We start from the raw sequence: 22,017 nt of genomic DNA, 5'->3' as shown, positions 1-22,017 counted from the left end.
AAAACAAAAAATGACTACTGGGGACTCTGAAAAGTAAAATCAGGAACATTGAGGAAGAGAGTCAAAACCTGAAAAAAGCAGTTCATATGAAGGCAAGTCTTCCGTTTTTACCTCTTTTGTCTGTGAACCGAATGCAGGCACCCAGAAAATCTGTGGTGGTGGCACCATGGACAGCTAAGGGGCCCAAAGCAATCTTTTCTTTCTCACCCAAAGGACAGGGAAAGGAGCTTTATGATTCAGTAAGTGCAGAGGAAAATCTACATTTACTTTTTTTTTCCTTCTTATCTCATGATGGTGACCCTTCAATAGAGCCAGCATAGCTGCTGATAGAAACCCTCAAATAGAAACCCTGGTAGAAACCACAACTTTCAGGATAAAGGACTGGGAAAGGGGTCCCTTCAGTCCAAAGAGTATGGAGGGAATCCCTATTTTGTTTCTCTTTATCATCTCTCTACTTTCATCTGCTTTATCATCTCTCTGCTGTCATCTCTCAAGGGCTACCCTAAATGCAGGATCTGTGCAGCAATAATACAGGTAGGTAAAACTCTAAGTTTAAGGGGAATCCTAAAGAGAAGAGAGCTGGAGAAGGAAATATGCTAATTCGCTGAAGGAACTGGCCAAGGGCCTCAGCTCACCTGAGTGGCAGAGGTGCAGACAGACTCAAAGCAGAAAAACAAAGGCTTTGAGAACAAAGCATAGGTTCAAACGACACCCAACTCAGACCAAACAACGTAATGTACAAAATTTGCAGGATACAATCTCAAATTACTCAACATAAAAGAAAAAAAAGACTAATTCTTAAGATGAAAGATATCACATGCAATAATAAGATCATCCAGATGCTGGAATTATCAAAGATGTGAAAGAAGCTGTTATGACTGTGTCCCAGAAGGTAAAAGTAAACACTCTGGAAAATGAATGGAAAGGTAGTTCTCATCAAAAAAATAGAAGTCATTGTCAAACATGAAACATTTAAACTGAAAACTACAATATCTAAAATAAATAATTATATCAGAATGGAATAACAGAGGAAAGAGTCAATAAACTTGAGGATAGGTCAATAGAAATTGTTCAATCTAAAGAAAAAAGAGAAAAATTTCAAAAAAAGAAATTAGCAGAGTCTCAAGAGCATGGGAGATCTAATAGGTGTGTAATCAGAGTCTCAAAAGAGGGGAGGAATATATTGGTGCACGAAAAAAAGGAGAAAATAATGATTGAAAAATCCCATTTGATGAAAGACATAAACTTACAGACTCAAGAGTCTCAAAAAACTACAAACAGGATAAAGTCAAATAAAACCATGCAGAGATACATCATAATCAAATTCTGAAAACCAAAAGCCAAGAAAAAAATATTGAAAGCAATTACATAAAGGAACAACAATTTAATGGCAGATTGCTCATCACAAACTATGAAGGACGCAGGAACAAAATAGTTAAAGTGTGGAAAGAAAGGAACTGTCAATGCATAATTCTGAACCTAGTAAAAATATCCTTCAGGAACTAAGAGAATTTATTGTCAATAGTCTTGTTCTAATGGAAATGCAAAAAAGAGCTCTTTAGGCTGAAGGGAAATGATAAAATAGAAAATATTGAAACTTGAGGAAAAGGGAAGAGCAAAAGAAATGGTATATATCTGGATAGCTATAAAGGACTATTTTTCTTTTTAAAAGTTATTTAAAACATGCATGACTGGCATGTATATATATTTTACTCATATATAAATATATATTTATATATGTTTTTTAGTTATATATATAAATATATATTTGTATATTTTTATATATATATAAAATCTAGCAGGGATTTTAATTATGTAGATAGAACACAAATGACACCTGTAAGAAAAAGTGGGGAGGAGGACAAAGGAACCTACGTAATTGTAAGCTTCTATATTTTAATTAAAGTGGTAAAATATCAACTCTAAGTAGGATGTGAAAGACCCTCTCTATATATGTATAAAACCTAGAGCAACCACTAAAATCTAAAATAATAATACAAAGAGCTCTTGCCAAAAAACCAACAGATGAATTAACACTGAAATCCAGCCCCCAAAATTCAAATAACCCAAAAGATGCCAAGAAAGGTACAAAAGTAGAACAGAAAAACAGGGGGACAAACATAAAAAAATAATAATAATAAAATGACAGACCTAAATCTAACCACATGAATTACAACATTACATACAAGTGGCCTAACACACCAAGTAAAAGACAGAGATTGTCTTTTTAAAACACAAAATCCAACTATATACTTTCTAAAAGAAACCCACTTTTAATATAAAGACATAGATTAAAAGTAAAAGGCTGGAGCAGATACACCATATAAGCACTAATTAAAAGAAAGCTGGGTTGACTATATTAAGATAATTCAATTAAACTTCAAAATATGAATATTACCAGGGATAAAAAGTGAAGAGTGATTTTTACATAATTATAGTCAAATCAGCAATAAAACATAACAATCCTAAATGTGTATGCATATAATAATAGATCTTCAAAATACATTAAGCAAAAAATGATAGAATTGAAAGAAGTAGGCAAAAGAAAAACTTGGAAACTTTAGCACTCCTCTATTTGTAATCCATATAACAAACAGGAAATCAGTCAGGAAACAAAAGATCTGAATAACACTACTAAGCAAATTTACCTAAGTGACACTGATTGAACACTCCACCCAACAATAGCAGAATACATGTTCTTTTCAAGAGCACATGGAACACTCATCAAGACAGAGTATACTCTGGGCCATAAAGCAAACCTTAATAAATTTTAAATAACTGAAATAAAATCAAGCATGTTTTCAGACCATATTAGAATTAAACTAGAAATCAATAAAAGAAAGATATCTGGGGAAAAAAAAACAAATGTTTGGAAATAAAACAACACACTTAGAAATAACCCAGGGGTAAAAGAGGAAGCCAAAAGGAAAATTATAAAATATTTTAAATTGAGTGAAAGTGTGGGATGTAAGTAAAACTGTTGTTAGAGGGAATTTATAGCATTACAAGTTTATATTAGAAAAGAATGGTCTCAAATGAATGACCTAAGCTTTCACCTTAAGAAACCTAGAAACAAGAAAAAAATTAAACCCAAGACAAGCAAAATTAAGGAAGGCTAATAAAGAGCAGAAATCAATGAAATTAAAATTTTAAAAATAGCAGAAATCGATATCACCAAAAGCGTCTCTTTGAAAAAAATTATATACAATTGCCAAACCTCTAGCCAGAATGACAACAAAGAGAGAAACAATGCAAATCACCAATATGAAGTATGAAAAAGGGGACATTACTGATCCCACAGACAAAAAAAAAAATAAGGAAATATTATTTTCTTCTAAGTTGCTGAATTAATGGAAGTTGTTCTGTTACAACTGGAAGTAAACCCCCTATAACTCCTGCTCCAGGCAACTTCTGGACTTGTACACAACCTATCTGTAACGGTTTTGAGATGTCCATTAACTGACGACAGGATAAACAAATTATCATATGTTCATACAATGGAATACTATTCAGCAACAGCAACAAAAAACAGACTACTAACACATACAACAAAACAGATAAATCTTAAAAGCATTATTCTAAGTGAAAGAAGCCGAACACAAAAGAAAACACACTATATGATTTCATTTCTATGAAAGTCCAGAACAGATGAAACTCATCTATTGTAATCAAAATCTAATCAGAAGTTGCCTGGAGCAGGGAGTGTACGGTGTTCTTGCGAAAGGTCCAGAAGGACCTTTTGCAGTTGATAGAAATGTTCTATATCCTAATTAGGGTGGTGGTTGCCCAGGAGTATGCATTTATCAAACAAATCAAACTATACACTTGAAACAGGCACATTTTATCCTATGTGAATCAGACTTTAATAAAGTTAAAAACAATAGCATACAATTTTAGCCTAGATTTGGAGTATAGATTTTGACACCAGGTCAGCATCCATCCAAGCCCAAAATAGTCATGTGTTCACTCCCTTCTCCTTCCCCCACCCCCACCTCACTCTTTGTGTCGTTGTTTGGTCTCTTATTCTATGTCTATGCATCTCAGTGTCTGGGAGATAATTCCTGCCTTCTGTCTTTCTGGGTTGCCTCTTATACATTCCTCTCTCAGTTTCTTCACTTACAGCTTCATCATTCTTCATTTTTTCTTTTTATGCAAATATAGTTGTGTTTCTGTCTTTTTCCACTCCTTCTACAATTTTTCTCTCTTAACAGTCCTGACTAAAAGGCCAAAAAATTTTTTTAATTATTTATTTATTGAATAGTTTATTTTCTTTGTTAACTTTTAAACTGAATGTAAAAATCTTTATTTTTATTTAAAATTATTTTATTTATAAACAAAATTTTTTATTAAAAAGTCTTACATATGACTTACATAGCCCTTGGTTGTTCCTTTTACCTCTGTGGGTTAATGGCTTTACCTGTAAAATACTTACCTTCCTTGTTTCAGGAAGAGTTTCTGAAGCATGGATTCTGTCCAACAAGGGCAAAAATATAATCAAGAGTTCAGGAAAGAATAACACTTGTTGAACACTGACCATGGGTTGGGATCTACAATATGCCTTATCACATTTAATTCTCAAAATAACTCTGGAAGTGGGTGTTGTTTTTCTCACTTTACCATTAAGGAAAGTTCGGAGAGAATAAAATAAATAGCCTTGGGTCAGTAAATAAGACAGCAGGATGGCCGGGCGCGGTGGCTCACGCTTGTAATCCCAGCACTTTGGGAGGTCGAGGCGGGCGGATCACGAGGTCAGGAGATCGAGACCACGGTGAAACCCCGTCTCTACTAAAAATACAAAAAATTAGCCGGGCGTGGTGGCGGGCACCTGTAGTCCCAGCTACTCGGAGAGGCTGAGGCAGGAGAATGGCGTGAACCCAGGAGGCGGAGCTTGCAGTGAGCCGAGATTGCGCCACTGCACTCCAGCCTGGGCGACAGAGCGAGACTCTGTCTCAAGAAAAAAAAAAAAAAAAAAAAAAAAAGACAGCAGGGCTTCAGCCCCAGATCTGTGTCTTATTCTGTTCATTATTTGGGATAGATGGTTCTACTTTTGATTTCCCACAAATCAAACTCCTTGGTAGAAAAACAAAGAAGAAGATGGATAAATATATGGTGTTATTTTCATACAAAGGGATACAACATAATGATAAAAAGGAAAGAATATTGTTATACACAACATTGATGAATCTCACAGAAATCATATTCTGTAAGAAAACACAAACACAAAAGAGTACGTATGGTATGATTCCATCTACATGAAGTTCAAGAACAGTCAAAACTAATTGCTTACATACAAATCAGAAGGATGGTGACCTTGAGTGGAATGTGGATACAGACTGGAAAAGGACTGGAGAGAACTTTCTGGGGTGCTGGAAACATTCTGTATCTTTATCTGGGTGGTGATTATATGGATGTTACATATGTAAATTATCATAAAGCTATTCAAGATTAATACTCTCAATACACTTTATTATACTTGTCATCCCTTAATTTTTTTAAAAAAATCATTTTCTGTTGTTAAAATGAAGGTTCCTCTGTCCCATTTTCAGACTCTTTGCCAGAAAAGTCTGAAATTGGAGAAAATGCCTTCAATGCAATGATGTCATTTTGAGAAACCCTAGGGAGGGGCCCCTTTTCAAGCCCACTGGGCAATTACTTGAACCTCAGGGCCTGCCTCAAAGTCTGGGACTTTATACCACTGCTCCTAATGCCAAGGGTTGGTTGAAATCTTGAATGAGTAAAGCAGAATCTCAGCACATTTTATTATTTTGTGCATTCATTTTTTTCTACTGCCTTATATATTTATTTTTGAACAGTCCAAATTGGAACTTTCCACATAGGTGATCTTATACAATGCTCATAATGACTCTATGAGATAATTGAGACAAAGTCTCTATTATTTCCTTTCCAAAAGCAAGAAACAAAAATCTACGGGCTTAGCAAGTTTAAGAGAGTTGTAGAAGATTGCAAAGCTAACAAAAGATAAAGAACATCATAGAATTCAAGTCTTCAAGCTCCTAATCTAGTGTTCTCCTCACCACAGAACACTTACTTTAATTATCTCGGCTTAAAGGAGTCCTTTCCATGCTCACCCTCTTGAACTCATATTCCAATGAAAACTAAATAAAAGATAAGTAGGGGTCAAAGAAAAATGTAATCAATGGTTCAATCTATCCTCATTTCCTTTGGCTAGTTTCCTGATTTCTTTAAGCCTGCCTAGATTTCCCTTGTCCTCTAACCTCATACCTTTTTCATACCTTCCTTTAGCTTTATTGTTACTCTAAGGATTTCTGACTGCCTACCACTCCATGCACTTGTTGTTACTTAGCCAGAAAGGTAAGGTGCAAGAAAAAAAAAAGACTCTTAAATAACCAAGGGATTGGGTGTATCTTCCCCAAGGGGATCTTCTCTGCCCACTTTCTGGAATATGTACACCACAACACAAAGCGAATCTGATACAATTTCCCTGGGAAAGGACCCAAGCTCAGAACAGCCAGCTGAAAAATTCATCACAAAATTTACTGAAGAAAAACAAGCTGTTATGAAAAATACAGTTAATCAAAAAGCATACTGAAGAATGCCTCCAACCTCCTCCACTACCTCACCACCAGGCCAACACTCCCTGCTTACATCTTGACCTGTGTGAAAGAGCCCTGGTCATCACAAGGTCAAGAAACATTGGCCACACCTAGACCACAGAGCAACACAATGGCTGTAAAGAAGAAGGACTACTTGATAGCTTTATTCTCAGCTCTCTCCACATGATCCTAGACCTACAACCATCCTCACCCACACGCCCTATTTTTTATCTACTCCCAAGTAGAGATGATGTTCATGTGCATCTTTTGGAGGCAATGGCTCAGCTATGGTTCATAAAAACCACCATGTACAAAATGCTCTGTGGATTCTTAGTCTCTTTTTTTAGATTGAGGGATCTTCCTGAGGCAGCCTCCCACTCAAGTCCCTGGGTTATACATCTCCATTGAATCTCAAAGTTTAACTGCTCTTAATGTGCTCAGGTCCATTAACCAGTTGGTAATTTACATTTCTCTCCATATTCTCCACTTGGCAATGAATGGTGACGCTGAAAATATAGAAAGAACACATCTTCAGCTAATTACAATAAAGGAGTTCCCAGAAGCCAGTAGTCCAGTGCCTCTAGACCTGGACAGAGCACTCTCAGTTAAGAAAGGTCTGCCATCTGAAAATGATACCACTGCAACATCTCTATCTTGTTCTTCCTCCATCTTAACTTTCATATTTTCATAAAGTTAAGCCTTGCTTTCCATAGAAAAAAAATAACTGGATTGAGAATATGCTGGTTGACTCTTTGAACTGAATCCAAAGTCAAAAGACTTAGGAGAGGACATTAGTTCACGAGGACATTAGTTCACCACACTTCAATCCTCCTTTCCATGCATATTTCTGAGAAAGTCGCCTTCCATGGTGAAATAGTAGAAACTACTACTCTTATAACTCTCTTCATTTCCCATACATCCCACCTTTCATCTCTTGGGAGTAAGAAGTTAGTTGAATGGAGAACCACAGCATCACAATTGCTGCCGCCAAGATTGCCACACATGGCCACACATAGAGATTACAACTCCAGATGGCACCATTCAGACAGACTAAAATGTATATGGAACCCCATGTTGTAGAGTGCACAGCCTGCATGACCAGATGCTGGAGTGCTGCTGTTGCTATTATATAAGAAAACCATAGCGGTTCATATTGATGAAGCACTTTATTTTGCATCAGGCATTGGGTTAAGGATTTGCACACATCATCTAATTTAATCCCCATGACAACACCTTGAACTATTAGTATCTCCACTTAGGAACATTTAAGAACTATTACTATCCCTATTTTTCTAATGATAAAACTGGGCTTCAATGATTTCGAGGAATTTTTCCAAGCCCTGGCTATTGCCCACCAAATATCTGTTGCATGGCCCTCTAGCAAAGATACTGGAAATTTTTTCACCTATTGACATGTCTTGATCTTTGTAATCTGCACTTGGAGATGATTCCCTTAGTGGAAAGAACTCTGATTTGAAGCAAAGGGGAACTGTGGTTCTAGTCAGTATGAAAGTTTCCAGGTGTATACCACTTTGTACTGTATGGCCTGGAAAAAGTGTTACTAAATGTCTGGATTCCAGTTACTTCATTTACAAAATAAAGCAAACATTTGTCCTGCCTACCACAGGATAAATAAGTAATAATAAATGTGAATGTGCTTTATAAATTGTAAAGTTCCAAATAACTGTAACAGGACACTAATAATGATTATAAAGAAAGGCAAAATTTCCTTTACAGGTCAGACTGGAAAAATTTCCATGTTGTGAAGTTGCCAGGCAGTGATCCTGAGTGGCAGGGCACTGAGACTTCTACTGAGCAACTCTCATTCTTTTCTTCTCCCACCTGCAGGCCAGTTCCTCCTGACTTTCAGCAGACCAACTTCCTTATAGATATCCTTTTCTCACTCTGTTGCCCAGGCTGAAGTGAGGTGGCACAATCTCGGCTCACTGCAACCTCCATCTCCCAGGTTCAAGCAACTCTCCTTAGTAGCTGGGACTAAGGCGCATACCACCACGCCTGGCTAATTTTTTTTATTTTTAGTAGAGACAGGGTTTCACCATGTTGGCCAGGCTGATCTCGAACTCCTGACCTCAAGTGATCTGCCCTCCTTGGCCTCCCAAAATGCTGGGATTACAGGCATGAGCCACTGCGCTTAGCCAAGATACCCATTTTTATTAATAATCACACTTTCCTCCCATGCCTTACACAAAAACCCCTCATGGACCTTCTTTCTCTTTTAAAAATTTTTGAAATGTTTAATTGGATGTAGATGATACACAATTCTCTGGTGAGTGTGCCTCCCAAACCTCTGGATATACAGATCGCATCCCAGAGAAATAATCTATGTTTAATTGGAGGGCAGGGAAGAATAAATTCAGTAATTTCAAAATATTTGTCATTAACAATTTTTTAAGTGCTTCTCACCAACTTCAAAGATGTATATGCAATTCCTTTCTTTTCCTCTAAAAACACCAATGCCCAAAGGCTCCAGGGTTTGGATCATAAAAGGTTCTGATTCCTTCTGCCATTCTGCATGCCAGCTCTCTGTCCTGTTGTGGCTTCTCAATATTTGAAAACATAGAACTGATTAATTAGGAATGCTGGGGCTTGTCTGACCCACATCTCACCTGACTCCCCACTCCATTGGAATTCCATTCCATAGTCAAAGGAATATCAATGTCAGAAAACAAGGTTTCCCTGATATCCAACCCGAAGTTTCCTTCTACAAGTATGATCCGATTACTTCCACGGGCCACGTTAAATAACTCCTCTCCTTCACTGCCACTCTCTCTCTTCAGAGATTTGTAGATTGTTACCATGGCTTTCCCTTCATCGCCATTTAGCCCAGCCATATATATTTAATTCTTTTCATCTTTCATCGTAAATCAGTCTCTTCGACTGTTAAATCAGTTCTCTGCTCTTCTCTGGACTAATTCCAATTCTCCCAATTCACCTCCAATAACTGATATCCCTTCTGGGAGCTCCAATTTCCTTTCTATCCTCCTTTGCTCTCTCTGTCCACTCCAGAAATGAAATGGGAAGGGACTGACAAATATGGGAGGTCAAAGGTCAGATATATTGCATTGCATACATCTCTAAATTGCTCAGGCCTCTCCACAGTACATGTAAAATCCCAAGTCATGTATCCACTTTCCTGGAGTGAGGAGGGAGTGCTTACAGGGAAATAGGCCTCCTATCCCATGAGTCATCATCCCCTAGCCCTCTGCCTGGGTGACGGCAGAAACAGATCTCAAAACACCTGTAAGCCAGGATATAGACTGGAGCTGTGGGCAACATGCCAGCCTTGGAGACAGACATCTTTTCTATGATTTGGGCTGTCCTTGGAGAGGCCAGAACCATTAATACAGTCCCAGAAACTGCCTCTTCACCTCTTCTCCATGAATGGGTGAATTTGGGATCTGCCTCATGCTTGAATGCTGATCCCATTTATGAATTCACAGCAACCCACAAAGAAAAACCATTAGCATTTCATGCATTATAAGGCCTCTCAGACATCTTTCTATCCTCTCACACAGCCCAAATCACAAGCAATGCAAAGGTTTTGCTTTCTCCTAACTGGTGCTTTTTCATTTTTACTATTTTAGTCATGGTCCTGCTCAGGTTTAGGAAGCTATCTTTGGTCTGAGCCAAATGGGCTGCTCCAGGCCCCTCACCACAAAACATGGAAGAACAAGCAGCTCTTCCCTCCCCACAAATAGCCCCATCAGCATCATTGTGTACCTCCAGACAAGACACTTGGGCAGACACAGGAAGAAATAAGCTGAGCTGTGCCTACTTTCCCTCTGTGTAATTGAAGAGCACACATCATAGCAGAGTTAAATGCCTTTTCTATAAATCAGAGCCTGTATAAAAATAATGAACCCATTTCTCCAAACATGATAAATAGCAAAATCAATCCCAGTGTCAGAACCTAACCTTGAATTTTCATAAGGAAAATGAATGGAACCATAATGATATATGTTGTCCGAAACACAGAACATGGTATAGCAAGGTGTATCTACTCCATGGGGATGTCTGCAATGGAGACTGTATCTGAATGAGGCTGGGGAGGCAATGATAATGTGAGAGAGGCTAGTCCTGCATGGCCAGCTGCCTAACTGCAGACAGCATGTGTCCTCAGAGACAGGAGAGACCAGGCTGTTCCAAGTATGATCACCACAAGGCCTAAAGTGCTTTTCAATAAGCTGTCTGTCTCTCTGGAAGTCATGGGGAGCTCATCCAGTTACACTTAGTGTCTTATTTGATCCTATCAATAATCATTTGATCCCAATCCTGCTGAAAAATGCTTGGCCAAATTTTCTTGCCTTTTAATGGCAGAATCCTGGATCCTACTGAAATCAGCATTGCTAGATGTGTCAAATGATGCATAAGGGCTTGGTTCAGCTGCCAAATGTACTGGGCCACTGAGGGAGGACTTGGGATGCCCACAATGCTTCCCTACAGCCAATAGCAGAGAAGCCCTTGGAGCACAGCCTTTCTACATAAACCTCCCCACTCAGCAGCTCCAACACCTTATTTAAGACTTGAGTGGAGTATATTCTTTAAATGAATTAAGCATGTGACTCTTCAGAGACATCCACTGATAGCTTCATGCAACCTACCTCTTTACAGTTGGCAGGCTTGGGCCTGTAGAAATGAGCCCTTTTGCCTGTCACCAACATCTGAAAACAGCTGATATAGACAGCTGGATTCTATGGTCATTTGATAAAAGGTGATAGGGAAGCTCCAGAGATGCTCATAGGCATGAAACTAGAAGATAATCTGCATTTCCAGAGAAGTCATTTTTATATCCATTACTAAAACACTGGGCACTAAAACAGAATGTTGCATGTGTAAACCACACAAACAACAACGACATTAAAGCCCAGCTGTTCTTTACAAAAATATCTTGGGTGGAAAAACAGTATCAGTCTTCCATCTCAGTTCACTGAAGGCACTATCAAACTCATCAGTGCCTCCTAGGATGGACAATATAAATTCCAGCATTAAATGAAAAGGGCTCACTTTAGGTGCCAGTGCCACTAACACTAATGTTGAAATGTGCATCCGCACTGTTTTTCTTGGGGGTCACATACTAATATGTTTTCTGTGCAATGACTAGGGAACCTCAGCTTCTGAATATCCCTCCTGCATGAGAGTACTCATATGTGTGTGTGTATGTGTGTGGACAAGCATGCAAGATACTTGTAGCTCTACAATGGGCCCTTTTCAATGCTTTCTATCCAATTAATATTAGACATTAGTAGCCAGTGGAGCATAAGAACTTCATTTATTTCTGATGATGAGAATGATAGAAAAGAAGCTGGGTTTGCTTGATGGAATTTGTGTAGGCTTTTTAAAAGCCTGATTTCTTTTCTGTGCCTTTCTCATTCATTTACATTGTATATTTTATTCACAAGTCTTCCCCAGTTGTCTTACAAGAAGAACATCGATTCAAAACCACCCGGTTTTCCAGTCAAAGGATACTCTGGAAAAAGTTAGAAGTAAGTGCCTGCACACACACACACCCCCAACTCAGTGAATATGGGAAGAAATGAGGGAGTAAATGAAACAGAAAAATCTCATTTTAGGAGTCTCCAGCAGGGAGATCTGCAGTGAAACAAGCCTGCCAGAGACTATCATCAAGAGCTGCTACTGCAGACGTTCAAGCTAAGAATCAGAGGGGAAAGGAGGAGAGGGGAAAGGTAAGAAAAGCAGAAAAACCAACGATGGTTTCTCCCTGGCTTCCTAGTGACTCCCCAAAGGAAGACAATCTTGACAACTTTCCTTCCTTCCGCCACACCTCCCTCCTGTCCTCTGTTCCTTAGTTTCTCTGGGGCTCTCCCAACAACATGTAAGAGAAAGGATGAGTCGAGAGTGCATAACAGAATGGGTGCGGGTAGGAGGGGGAGAATAAATAAATGAAGAAGAGACAATCCCTGGCAATACCTGCCCAAGCCAACGTTTGGAATGGGGACAGTTGGGTGAGATTCAATAATATGAGGAGAAATTCTATATTCCCTGAGAAGGTGTACCATATTTCCTAAATCTGTGCTGACCAGGCACAAGAGGGAGAGAAGGGCAATAGTTTTGACATCTACTACTAAGCTTGGAACCTGGAAGTAAACGGGGCATTTCAACTATCCCAGGGGCCCAGGAAGAGGGGCGCCCAATTTTGTCTCGGACTGCGTATAAGTCCAGAGAAGAAGGCGCTCTGCCAAGAGTATGAAACTTTTCTCCCAACTTGGTTGCTAAAGAGGAAGGAAGACCCTTGAACTGCCTTCAGGGAGAAAGCAAGAAACTACGGTCTGATTCGGGAAGGAGGTTTGCAGGAGGAAGGAGGGCGAAGAAGCAGAGCTGAGGTTTTAGAAAGTGGGGTGGAAGTGCGGATTATTTAATGGCTGCATATCAATGTGACTAAAAACACTAAATCCCGGCACACTCAGGCGGGAGCTGCTCACCAGTCCCGAAGATCTGGAAGAGAAGGCGGGGCTGGGAGGCGCGAATTGCCGCGGACAGCCTTCCCTCTCTGCCCACTTCCGACGCCTTCTTCTCGGGCATCAGGCGGATCCTCAGTCGCCCTTCGCCCTGGAGAATCCACCAACTGAACAGCTCACTGAGATTGAACTGGAGCAGCCCCACAGCCGCCTCCCCGGGGGGCCCGACGCAACCCTCCAAGATCGCCTCCTCGCCCAGCTCCAGCACCAGCTGCTTGGCACGCCGGAGCTTGCGCACGGAGCCGCCCTTCAGCACCCTGGACAGCGTCCGGGCCTCTGCCGGGGCGGGTGAGCCGGCGGTCCAGGAGACCCCGGGCGCCGGCCCCAGCAACCTGAGCAGCGGGGCGCAGTCCAGCGCGAGCGAGCCGCGCGCCTCGGGCCTGCCAGCCTTCAGCTCCGAGGAGGATGGTGGCAGCAGTAGGTCCCGGGCGTAGACACGGAAGAGCGAGGGCACCACGAAGTCCACTGCCAGACTCTTCCTCTGCAGGCGCGAGTAGCTGAGCGGCTCCCGGGGCTGCAGCGGCGGCCCCGCAGCTGGGGAGCCCGCGCGCTGGCCGGTCCCCATCCCGGAGCCCACAGCTGCCATGGAAAGCAGCAGCGGCAGCAGCCACAGGAGCCCGATGGCTCCCATCCCGCCGGAGGAGGCCATTTACACTGCTCTCCGGGCCCAGCCTCACCCTTCACTCTCCCCAAGATGGGAAGAGGCTCTGAACAGTCCTTGGCACCCAGCGGCTCCTTCCACCTGATCTCCAGAGGACTGTGCGTGCGCGCAAGTCTCTTGCTTTCCCCCAACTGCACAGAGGCGAGCAGGAGTCTAAATGAAACAGATCTGGAAGCTCAGGGGCGAGTCCAGAGACCCTCAAGCACACTGGGCTCACTGGCTGGGACCTTGAGCCTCCCGCTTTCCGCGCCGAGTGCCGCGCCCCCGTCTGTAGCTCGCTGCGCTCGGTACAGAGGAACTACTATGGTTGAAGGGAGGTGGCAGTTGGGTACCGTCCTCTCCTGCCCCCGGCGGTTGGAGCTGGGGTCTGTCCCCTCTCAGGGCAGTCTCCAATCTCCGCAACTTTCCAGGCTGAGAACCGCGGCTCCCAGCTGCTGCACGCTGTCCTGGCCGCCTCCTGCGTTCCTTTTGGCTCCTCCAAGCTCCTCTGCCCGGTCTGGGTGGGAACTGAGGTGGAGGCTGCCTTCTTGCTCACCCTCAAGCTATCTCTCCGCTGCGGGAAGGCTTCGGACTGTCTGCCTGCTGAACTTCTGGGCGTGAATCCCAGTCCCCGCGCTGCGCAAGTTTGCAGCGTCCTTGCTCTCACCCGCGCCTCGGCTCCTCAGAGTTCGCAGGCACTGGAGCGGCCCCGGCAGCAGCAGCTGAGGGCGTTCAGGTCAGGGGCGCCCGAAATCTTGCCGCCCCCTCCTCACCCATCATCAGCGCCCGCGGCTTTGGGTGGCCGGCCAGAGGGCGACCGGAAAGCACCTCGGTGCCCCGCGACCCTCCGAACAGAGGCGGCGGGAGGTACCAGCTGCTACCGCCGCTGCCGCCCCCAGAGCCGCTGGATCGCATCTGCCTGGGCGCCCGCCACTTGCAGCTGGCGGAGCCGCGCGAGCGCGCGCAGGGAGGGGGCGGGGCCCGGAGGGGGCGGGGCTCACAAGCCAACTCCGCGCCTTGGCCCGACCCACGCAGTCCGGCCTCGCCCCGCCCCACCCGCACCCTCCAACCAATGGCGTGGCTCGGTAGGCTCCTATGCAAATCTGCAGAGGCCTCGGCATTCATTGAGAAAAGCAGTGAGTCCGCCCCAACCGCCCTCTGTCCCTCTCCAGTCTCTTGTTCCTTCCCCTCCTCCAGATTCCCTGCCCTATTTCTCTGCAGTGTGAAAGGGAGCAAATGTGAGAACTGGAAGAGGCCTTTGCAATCAAGCACTCTCCCTAATTATACATTTAAGAGATTAAACGGGTCCGACTTCGGAAAAACAGTTTCCAGAATAAAACTGGAGGCGAGGGGAAGGGAGGAGGGAGTGGAAAGGGAGGAGGGAGTGGGAAAGGAGGAGGGAGTGGGAAAGGAGGAGGGAGTGGGAAGGGAGGAGGGAGTGGGGAGGGGGTGGCAGCCCGACACTGGCAAATCTGAGAACAGCTTGTATTAAGGCCCTGAGACAGAATATTCTCTGACCCATCTATTATTTGAATGCATTCCTGGGAGCTTGGAGTCCTGCCGTCCACACAGGAGAATTTGGGAATAGGGGGGCAAAGAGGGATGGATGGTCTTGGTCTGGCAGAGTTGTTCTAAAGCTACAACAAATACATTTCAGACCCCTGTCAGTCGCTCTGTTTTCTCAGAATGGTGTCTGAACATGTGTAACCTCCCCTAGTCCCTGCAAGGCAAACATTTTAATTCCAGGTTTACAGATGCAGGAACTGAGTTGCAGAGCATTTAATTGCTTGCCCACAATCTTGGGAATGAGTGTTCAGAATCTTAGGCCTTTTTTACTCACCTGTAATGGCTGTACCTCTCCTCTCCCTTTCCTTTAGTCTCTCCTGAGCTGCCAACACAGAACTCAGATAATAGCTGTTTTTATAACAAGTGGTTCACTAGATCCTCAGACAAAACTACCATCTTTGGGTCACACAAATCCCCTTGATTCCTTCTTAAAGGCTGTTGTCAGGTCTTGGGCTGACTGTTGAAGCTAAGAATAAGGCAAGATCGTCTCTGCAGCTCACGGCCTAGCGGGTAGCACAGGAGTTTTCTCACAGGATCAGAGCACAGTGTCACACTGAACCTCCCTCACTGAGCTCCTGGGGGCCGCAGTAACTTGCCTACCACCCCACAGGAGATAGTGGCCAAGTGGAACCTCTGTTCTTCTAGGAGCTGGGCTCTTTCCAACTTTGTGGCAATCCCTTGGCAAGTGGAAGACCCAGTAAGAAAGGAATATTGATTCTCAGAATGGCTTTCTTCCTGCCCTATGTTTGGCAGCTCACTTAATTTGACAGGCATCTGCCCTCTCTCTGGAAGTCACACTGGATACACTGACTTTACAAGGTTTAGGGCAAATAATTATCTCACCCAAGGAGAAGAAAATATGTTCCTATCTTGGTGGAGGAAGGGAGGAAAAGAAAGAAAAGAGGGAGGAAAATGCTATGGTAATTAATACTTTCCTAGTACAATATATGTTTGATTTTCATCAGATTTTTCTGACATACCTACTGGAAGAAGAATTTTTATTTGAAATATGAAAAAAGACTAAAACTCCAGCCTTTCCCTATTTCTCTATACAATTCTTGACCAAAGGCATTACTGACTCCAGTAATTTGTCAGGTAACTGTGAATCGTCTGCTGCACCCAATGGCCACTAGGGGGCTGCAGAGACTTGAAACTTTAAATGAGCTGCCAGGGTTTAATATTCTCTAATAATGCCCCTGTCCATTGCTTTTGCACCTCATAGACACAAGAGTCTCAATTAATTCTCATGATTCATACATTGTCTCAAACTTTTCCCAAGGAAAAATAAGTGCCTTTCCCTGTAGATTAAATCACACTAAATCTCAAAAATTTCTTCTTTTTTAGATATTTTTTTTTAAAAAAGGAGGCCGGAATTAATACTGATAGCCTACCAGGCACTAATGTATGCATCTGTAGACATGTGGGTGTCTAACACATCACACAGTTTTTTTGGGAAAGGGTATATGTTATTATTTCTGTTACAGAGATAAAACAGCTAAGGCTCAGAGAGGCAAAATAATTTGCCCAAGGTAAAACAGCAAGCAAATAACAGAGTTGGAATTCAAACCAGTGACTCTTTTCCTCCAACATTTACACAACCCACTGAAAAAAGTTAGGGCCTTAACTCATGCCCAAAGTTATAATTTAACACCCCTATCCTATATAATTTCCATCAAAAGGATGGGAGACGGGAAAATGAATTTAAGAGCACGTAGGGGAAACAGAGACAGAAAGATGAAAAGTGTGAGAATGATTGCTAACACTTCTTGTGCATTTATTATGATCTATTTCAAAAAGACTTTCATTCACTATCTCATCTAATATTCCCAGTAACACTCTGAGGAAAAGTAATAGTATCTCTTTTTTACAGATCACAAATAGAAGCTCAGGGAAGTTAACTTCCCAACAAAGCTACACAGGTAACTAGAGCTGAACCTGGTTACCTGACTAAGAAGTTCATGCTCTTAAATTCTGGGTGACCTCACAATGGAGAAAATGGGATGAGGTAAAATGGATTGATTCAAGCTGAGATCAACAGAGGAAGAAGCTGAAAGGCCAAATCAGAGAGATGGGGAGTGGAAGTGGCAGACATAAATTCTGACATAGATACTGGAATCCCCAAGGAGATAACTAAGTGGGGTGGGCTGCTCTGAGTCACCTTGCAGATGACTTGGGCCATTGGGCTGGGGGAGGAGGAATGTGAGTTGACCACGTACCAAGAGAGGAAGTGGCCAAAGAGGACACTGAGACCACCAACACCCTCCTCAGGAAATTCCCAATTTCTGGAAAGGGAAAAGTGAACAACTCAGTCAAGGAGGTACATAAATTCTCTATAAGGGAAGTAATAATAAAAATGACATGACAAATTCAGCAATGTGACTTAAGGTAAAACACATCTCACAACTGCAAAATCTGATTGGGACCTACAGGATCAATCAAGTTAGGCATTTTGTTGGTCAACAGATACTCCTGGTGTACCTAATGTATACAGGATGTTGTTCTATGTTCCAGGAATTTTTTGCTCTGGACAAAATAAAAGGTCCTTCACCTTAAGAAGCTTACACTCTAATGATGAGAGACAGATAATAAATGTGCAAGCACATAAAGTAATTTAAGATAATAATAGGTGCTATAAAAAACAAAATAGAGCCATGCAGTAGATGACTTGGGACAGCAGGTGCAGGTGCTGCCCTAGCTCTAGCTTCATAGTTGGAAAAGTCCTCTTTAAGGAGGTTAGAGTTAAGTCCTGATTGGTGGGAAAGAGGCAGTCACGAAAAGCTTTTGAGAGAGAACGTTCTAAGCAAAGGAATACCACATGCAATGGTCCTGAGATGAGAATAGGTTTGCATGTCCAGGAGACAGTAAGAAATCAATCTGGCTGGAACATAGCAAACAGAAGACAGAAAGGTGGAGGGGCAGCCAAGGTCTAGATCTTCTACAGTTGAATAGGCCATGGTAACAAGTTTGCATTTTATTTTGATTGCAATGGGAAGACACTACTTTAGTGGAAAGTCTCATACTCTGATTTATGCTGTAGATGTGCACTGTTCGATATGGTAGCCATTAGTCATATGTGGCAATTGAACACATGAAATATGCCTAATCCAAACTCAAATGGGCTGTAAGTGTAAAGTACACACCACATTTCTAATGTTTATTATGAAAAAAATACATAAAATCTCTCCTTAGTATTTTTCATATTGATTACATGTTTAAATGATAATATTTTGGGTATATCAGGTTACATAAAATATATTATTCAAGTTAATTTTACTTTATTAAATTAATTTTACTTTATTTAATGTAGCTAGTATTCTGGGCTTGGTCAAGAGTTTTAACCTCTTGGCCCTATCTCTCCTGTTTAAAAGTGGATTATAATCTCTTTCTGACAAAGTTGTTGTGACAATTAAATATAGCAAATGCGAAAATTCCTAAGGGCATGATAGGTACCCTTATCTTTGCTAAGCTAAAGCAAGTCAATAATCATGGTCAAATGTCAAAAATAAGGACAGGATACAGTTGTATTCTGGCTGGGGGAAACCACGTGTTATATGAGAGAGAGAGAGATTGAGAGAGAGAAGAGGAAAAAGAAGAGGAAGAGGAAGAAGGAGGAGGAGGAGGAGCAAGAGCAGCAGCAGCAGCAGGAGCAGCAGCAGGAGCAGGGGCAACAGCAGGAGCAGGAGCAGCAGCAGGAGCAGGAGCAGAAGCAGGAGCAGCAGCAGCAGCAGCAGCAGGAGCAGCAGCAGGAGCAGCAGCAGGAGCAGGAGCAGCAGCAGCAGCAGGAGCAGGAGCAGCAGCAGCAGCAGCAGCAGCAGGAGCAGCAGCAGGAGCAGGAGCAGGAGCAGCAGCAGGAGCAGGAGCAGGAGCAGGAGCAGCAGCAGGAGCAGAAGCAGCAGCAGGAACAGAAGCAGCAGCAGGAGCAGGAGCAGCAGCAGGAGCAAGAGCAGGAGCAGCAAGCAGGGGCAGCAGCAGGAGCAGCAGCAGCAGCAGGAGCAGCAGCAGCAAGCAGGAGGGAGGTGAGGAGGAGAAAGGAGATAAAAAAGGAAAGAGATAAATCAATAAGTAGACCTGAAACTACACATCAGAGTATACTTATTGCTAAGGCATTTGGAAACCCATGACCAAAGGAGCTTACCCTGGGCCAAGAGCAAGAATTGGAACCCAGAAGAAACATTCAAATGAACCAAGACGTGTGTTCAGGAAAGATTTTCATCCCAGCCTTTCTTCTCAGAGGCTCTGTGACTTTGGGAAAACCTTTGGCTTATCCAGACTCCTGTTTCAAATTAGAAGAAAGGACCAAGTATAGTCTTTAAGATACAAGTCTGAAATCCTCTGTGAGATTCTTCAAGTGGCCTAAAGGCCTCATTCAAGACTGGGGACCAGAGTTGACAGGTACTAGAAGACGACTGTGAGTTTCCAGCACAACCAGGAAGAGAGCTTGGCCCCAGTGCTGGACAGAGGAAAAACAAAACCAGGATTTCTTTTAAAATATGCTCTGCCACATGGCAAGCCTGAGCTCTGAATCTGTAGCCTGACATTGCTGACCAGTCACATACAAGATATCTTGTAAGGATCGGCATGCTAAGAGAAGAGTAATTAAAGTCATTAAATATTAATGTAATCACTCTTTATTAAGCACCTACTATATGCTTTGCTCTATGTGATGTGCCATGGAGAGAGACCGTGGTGAATAAAACAGTCTAAGTTCCACTTTTACACTGTTGGTGGGAGTGTAAATTAGTTAAACCATTGTGGAAGACAGTGTGGTGATTCCTCAGGGATCTAGAACTAGAAATACCATTTGACCCAGCAATCCCATTACTGAGCATACACCCAAAGGATTATAAATCATGCTACTATAAAGACATATGCACACATATGTTTATTGCAGCCCTATTCACAATAGCAAAGACTTGGAGCCAACCCAGATGTCCATCAATGATAGACTGGATTAAGAAAATGTGGCACATATACACCATGGAATACTATGCAGTCATAAAGAAGATTGAGTTCATGTCCTTTGTAGGGACATGGATGAAGCTGGAAACCATCATTCTCAGCAAACTATCACAAGGACAGAAAACCAAATACTGCATGTTCTCACTCACAGGTGGGAATTGAGCAATGAGAACACTTGGACACAGGGCAGGGAACATCACATACAGGGGCCTGTTGGGGGATGGGGGATGGCGGAGGGACAGTATTAGGAGAAATACCTAAAGTAAATGATGAGTTAATGGGTGCAGCAAACCAACATGGCACATGCATACCTATGTAACAAAACTGCACATTATGCCCATGTACCAGGGAACTTAAATTTAAATTTATAATTTAAAAAAAAATATATATATATATATATAAAAGTCTTGGTTCCTACTACCATGGAGCATTGATAAAATTAAATGAAAAATACCCAGAGTACAAAATAGAATCCACACCTATGCTACAACTCAGCAAAAATTAAAAATACAAAAAAAAAAAACTGGAGGAAAACATTGAAAAAAGATTTGGATGGCAGAATTATGAGTGACTTTTTTCCTTTTCTTTTTTTTAACAAATGACTTTTAATAGTTTTGTAGAACATATAGCAATAGAACTTGATCCCCATAAAGAAAGCATATTAGAGTAGCTAGGTTATGATGTAATAACAACCAACCCTGCCCCTCCAAATCTAAGTAAATTAAAAACAATATATTGAAATACATTCTTCTCATAATCCATGTCCATTTCAGGTGAGCTGAGGGCTCTGATCGTCATAGTCACTTAGAGATCCAGGCTGAGGGAGCACTCACTCTTGTGAACTTGGAGGGTCTTGCACCCACAAGTAAATCCTCCAGCCTGGAAATGGCACATGTCGCTTCCATTCACGACTCTGGCTGGGAAGATTTACATCGTCCTACCCTATCATGAGAGGGCCTGCAAGGTGGAGAGTCACAAATATCTAGCAAATGGGCTTACCAACTCCCAAAGAAGGGGAAGACGGGCAAGCACTGCATTAGATGACTTAGACTAGGAAGGGTCCAGAAGACTAGAGTTACCCGGAGAAAAAATGACCTCAACTCCCCAGGGATCCACAGTTCAGCTGGGGAGTCCAGCCGTCATCAGAGAGCACAATCTCTCCTCGACATGCTTCAGTCTGTGAATGTATCATTGTGGAAACAATGAGAGTTATCTGGCAGCTTGATAAGAGGTGGCATAGACAGAAGAAAAGCCTTTCCCAGACACCAAAGAGTGACAGCTCTCTCCTAAAGACTAGAAACAACCTCACATCTACAGAAGAGGGGAGAAACAGCAAGAGAGATAGAAGCACGTTGTGTCCAACACTGAACATTTCACAGCAATCCGTGTTCTTGCCAAAGCACAGTACATCAGGGAAGAGGAGTGGGGGCCATTACTGTAATGAACAAGTGTTGGTCTTATCACCTGCTGCTATTCTAACATGCTCTTGCCTTTTTAAATATCCTTTTGAGCTGAGGAAGACAAAGAAACCCTTTTTGGGTAATTTGGTTATCGACACAGCCTTCTTGAAAAGCCTTTTAAAGGGCTCCAAACCCACGTGCAGTATCCTTTCCATGTAGTTCTCTCTCTGCCTTGCAGCCAGAACTGTGGTCTGTGACTTTTAGTGGCATCACGGAGAAGCCTTTGGTGTCTTAGAGCTTAGACATGTCTGTGAGGTGGATCAGATCAACTGTAGGCAAGTCAGTCTCTTAGCTATAGATTACATCCAATTGACCTGCTG

General features: G+C 42.4%; 1 protein-coding gene across 1 annotated transcript in view; it reads right to left on the bottom strand.

Moving 5' to 3' along the window:
• The window catches only part of ALK (ALK receptor tyrosine kinase), a 744,900-nt gene extending 730,271 nt beyond the window's left edge, over positions 1 to 14,629 (bottom strand). The window contains exon 1 of the mRNA XM_055254443.2: positions 13,037 to 14,629. Coding sequence (XP_055110418.2) covers positions 13,037 to 13,721 — 685 coding nt within the window. The 5' untranslated portion in view covers positions 13,722 to 14,629. The remainder of the gene's footprint in view (positions 1 to 13,036) is intronic.
• Between the last annotated feature and the right edge of the window lie 7,388 nt (positions 14,630 to 22,017).

Source organism: Symphalangus syndactylus, chromosome 18 (genome assembly GCF_028878055.3).
Source record: "Symphalangus syndactylus isolate Jambi chromosome 18, NHGRI_mSymSyn1-v2.1_pri, whole genome shotgun sequence".
Classification (NCBI taxonomy): domain Eukaryota; kingdom Metazoa; phylum Chordata; class Mammalia; order Primates; family Hylobatidae; genus Symphalangus; species Symphalangus syndactylus.
Note: the sequence above shows the minus strand (reverse complement) of the source record. Positions and strands in the feature narration are given on the sequence as shown.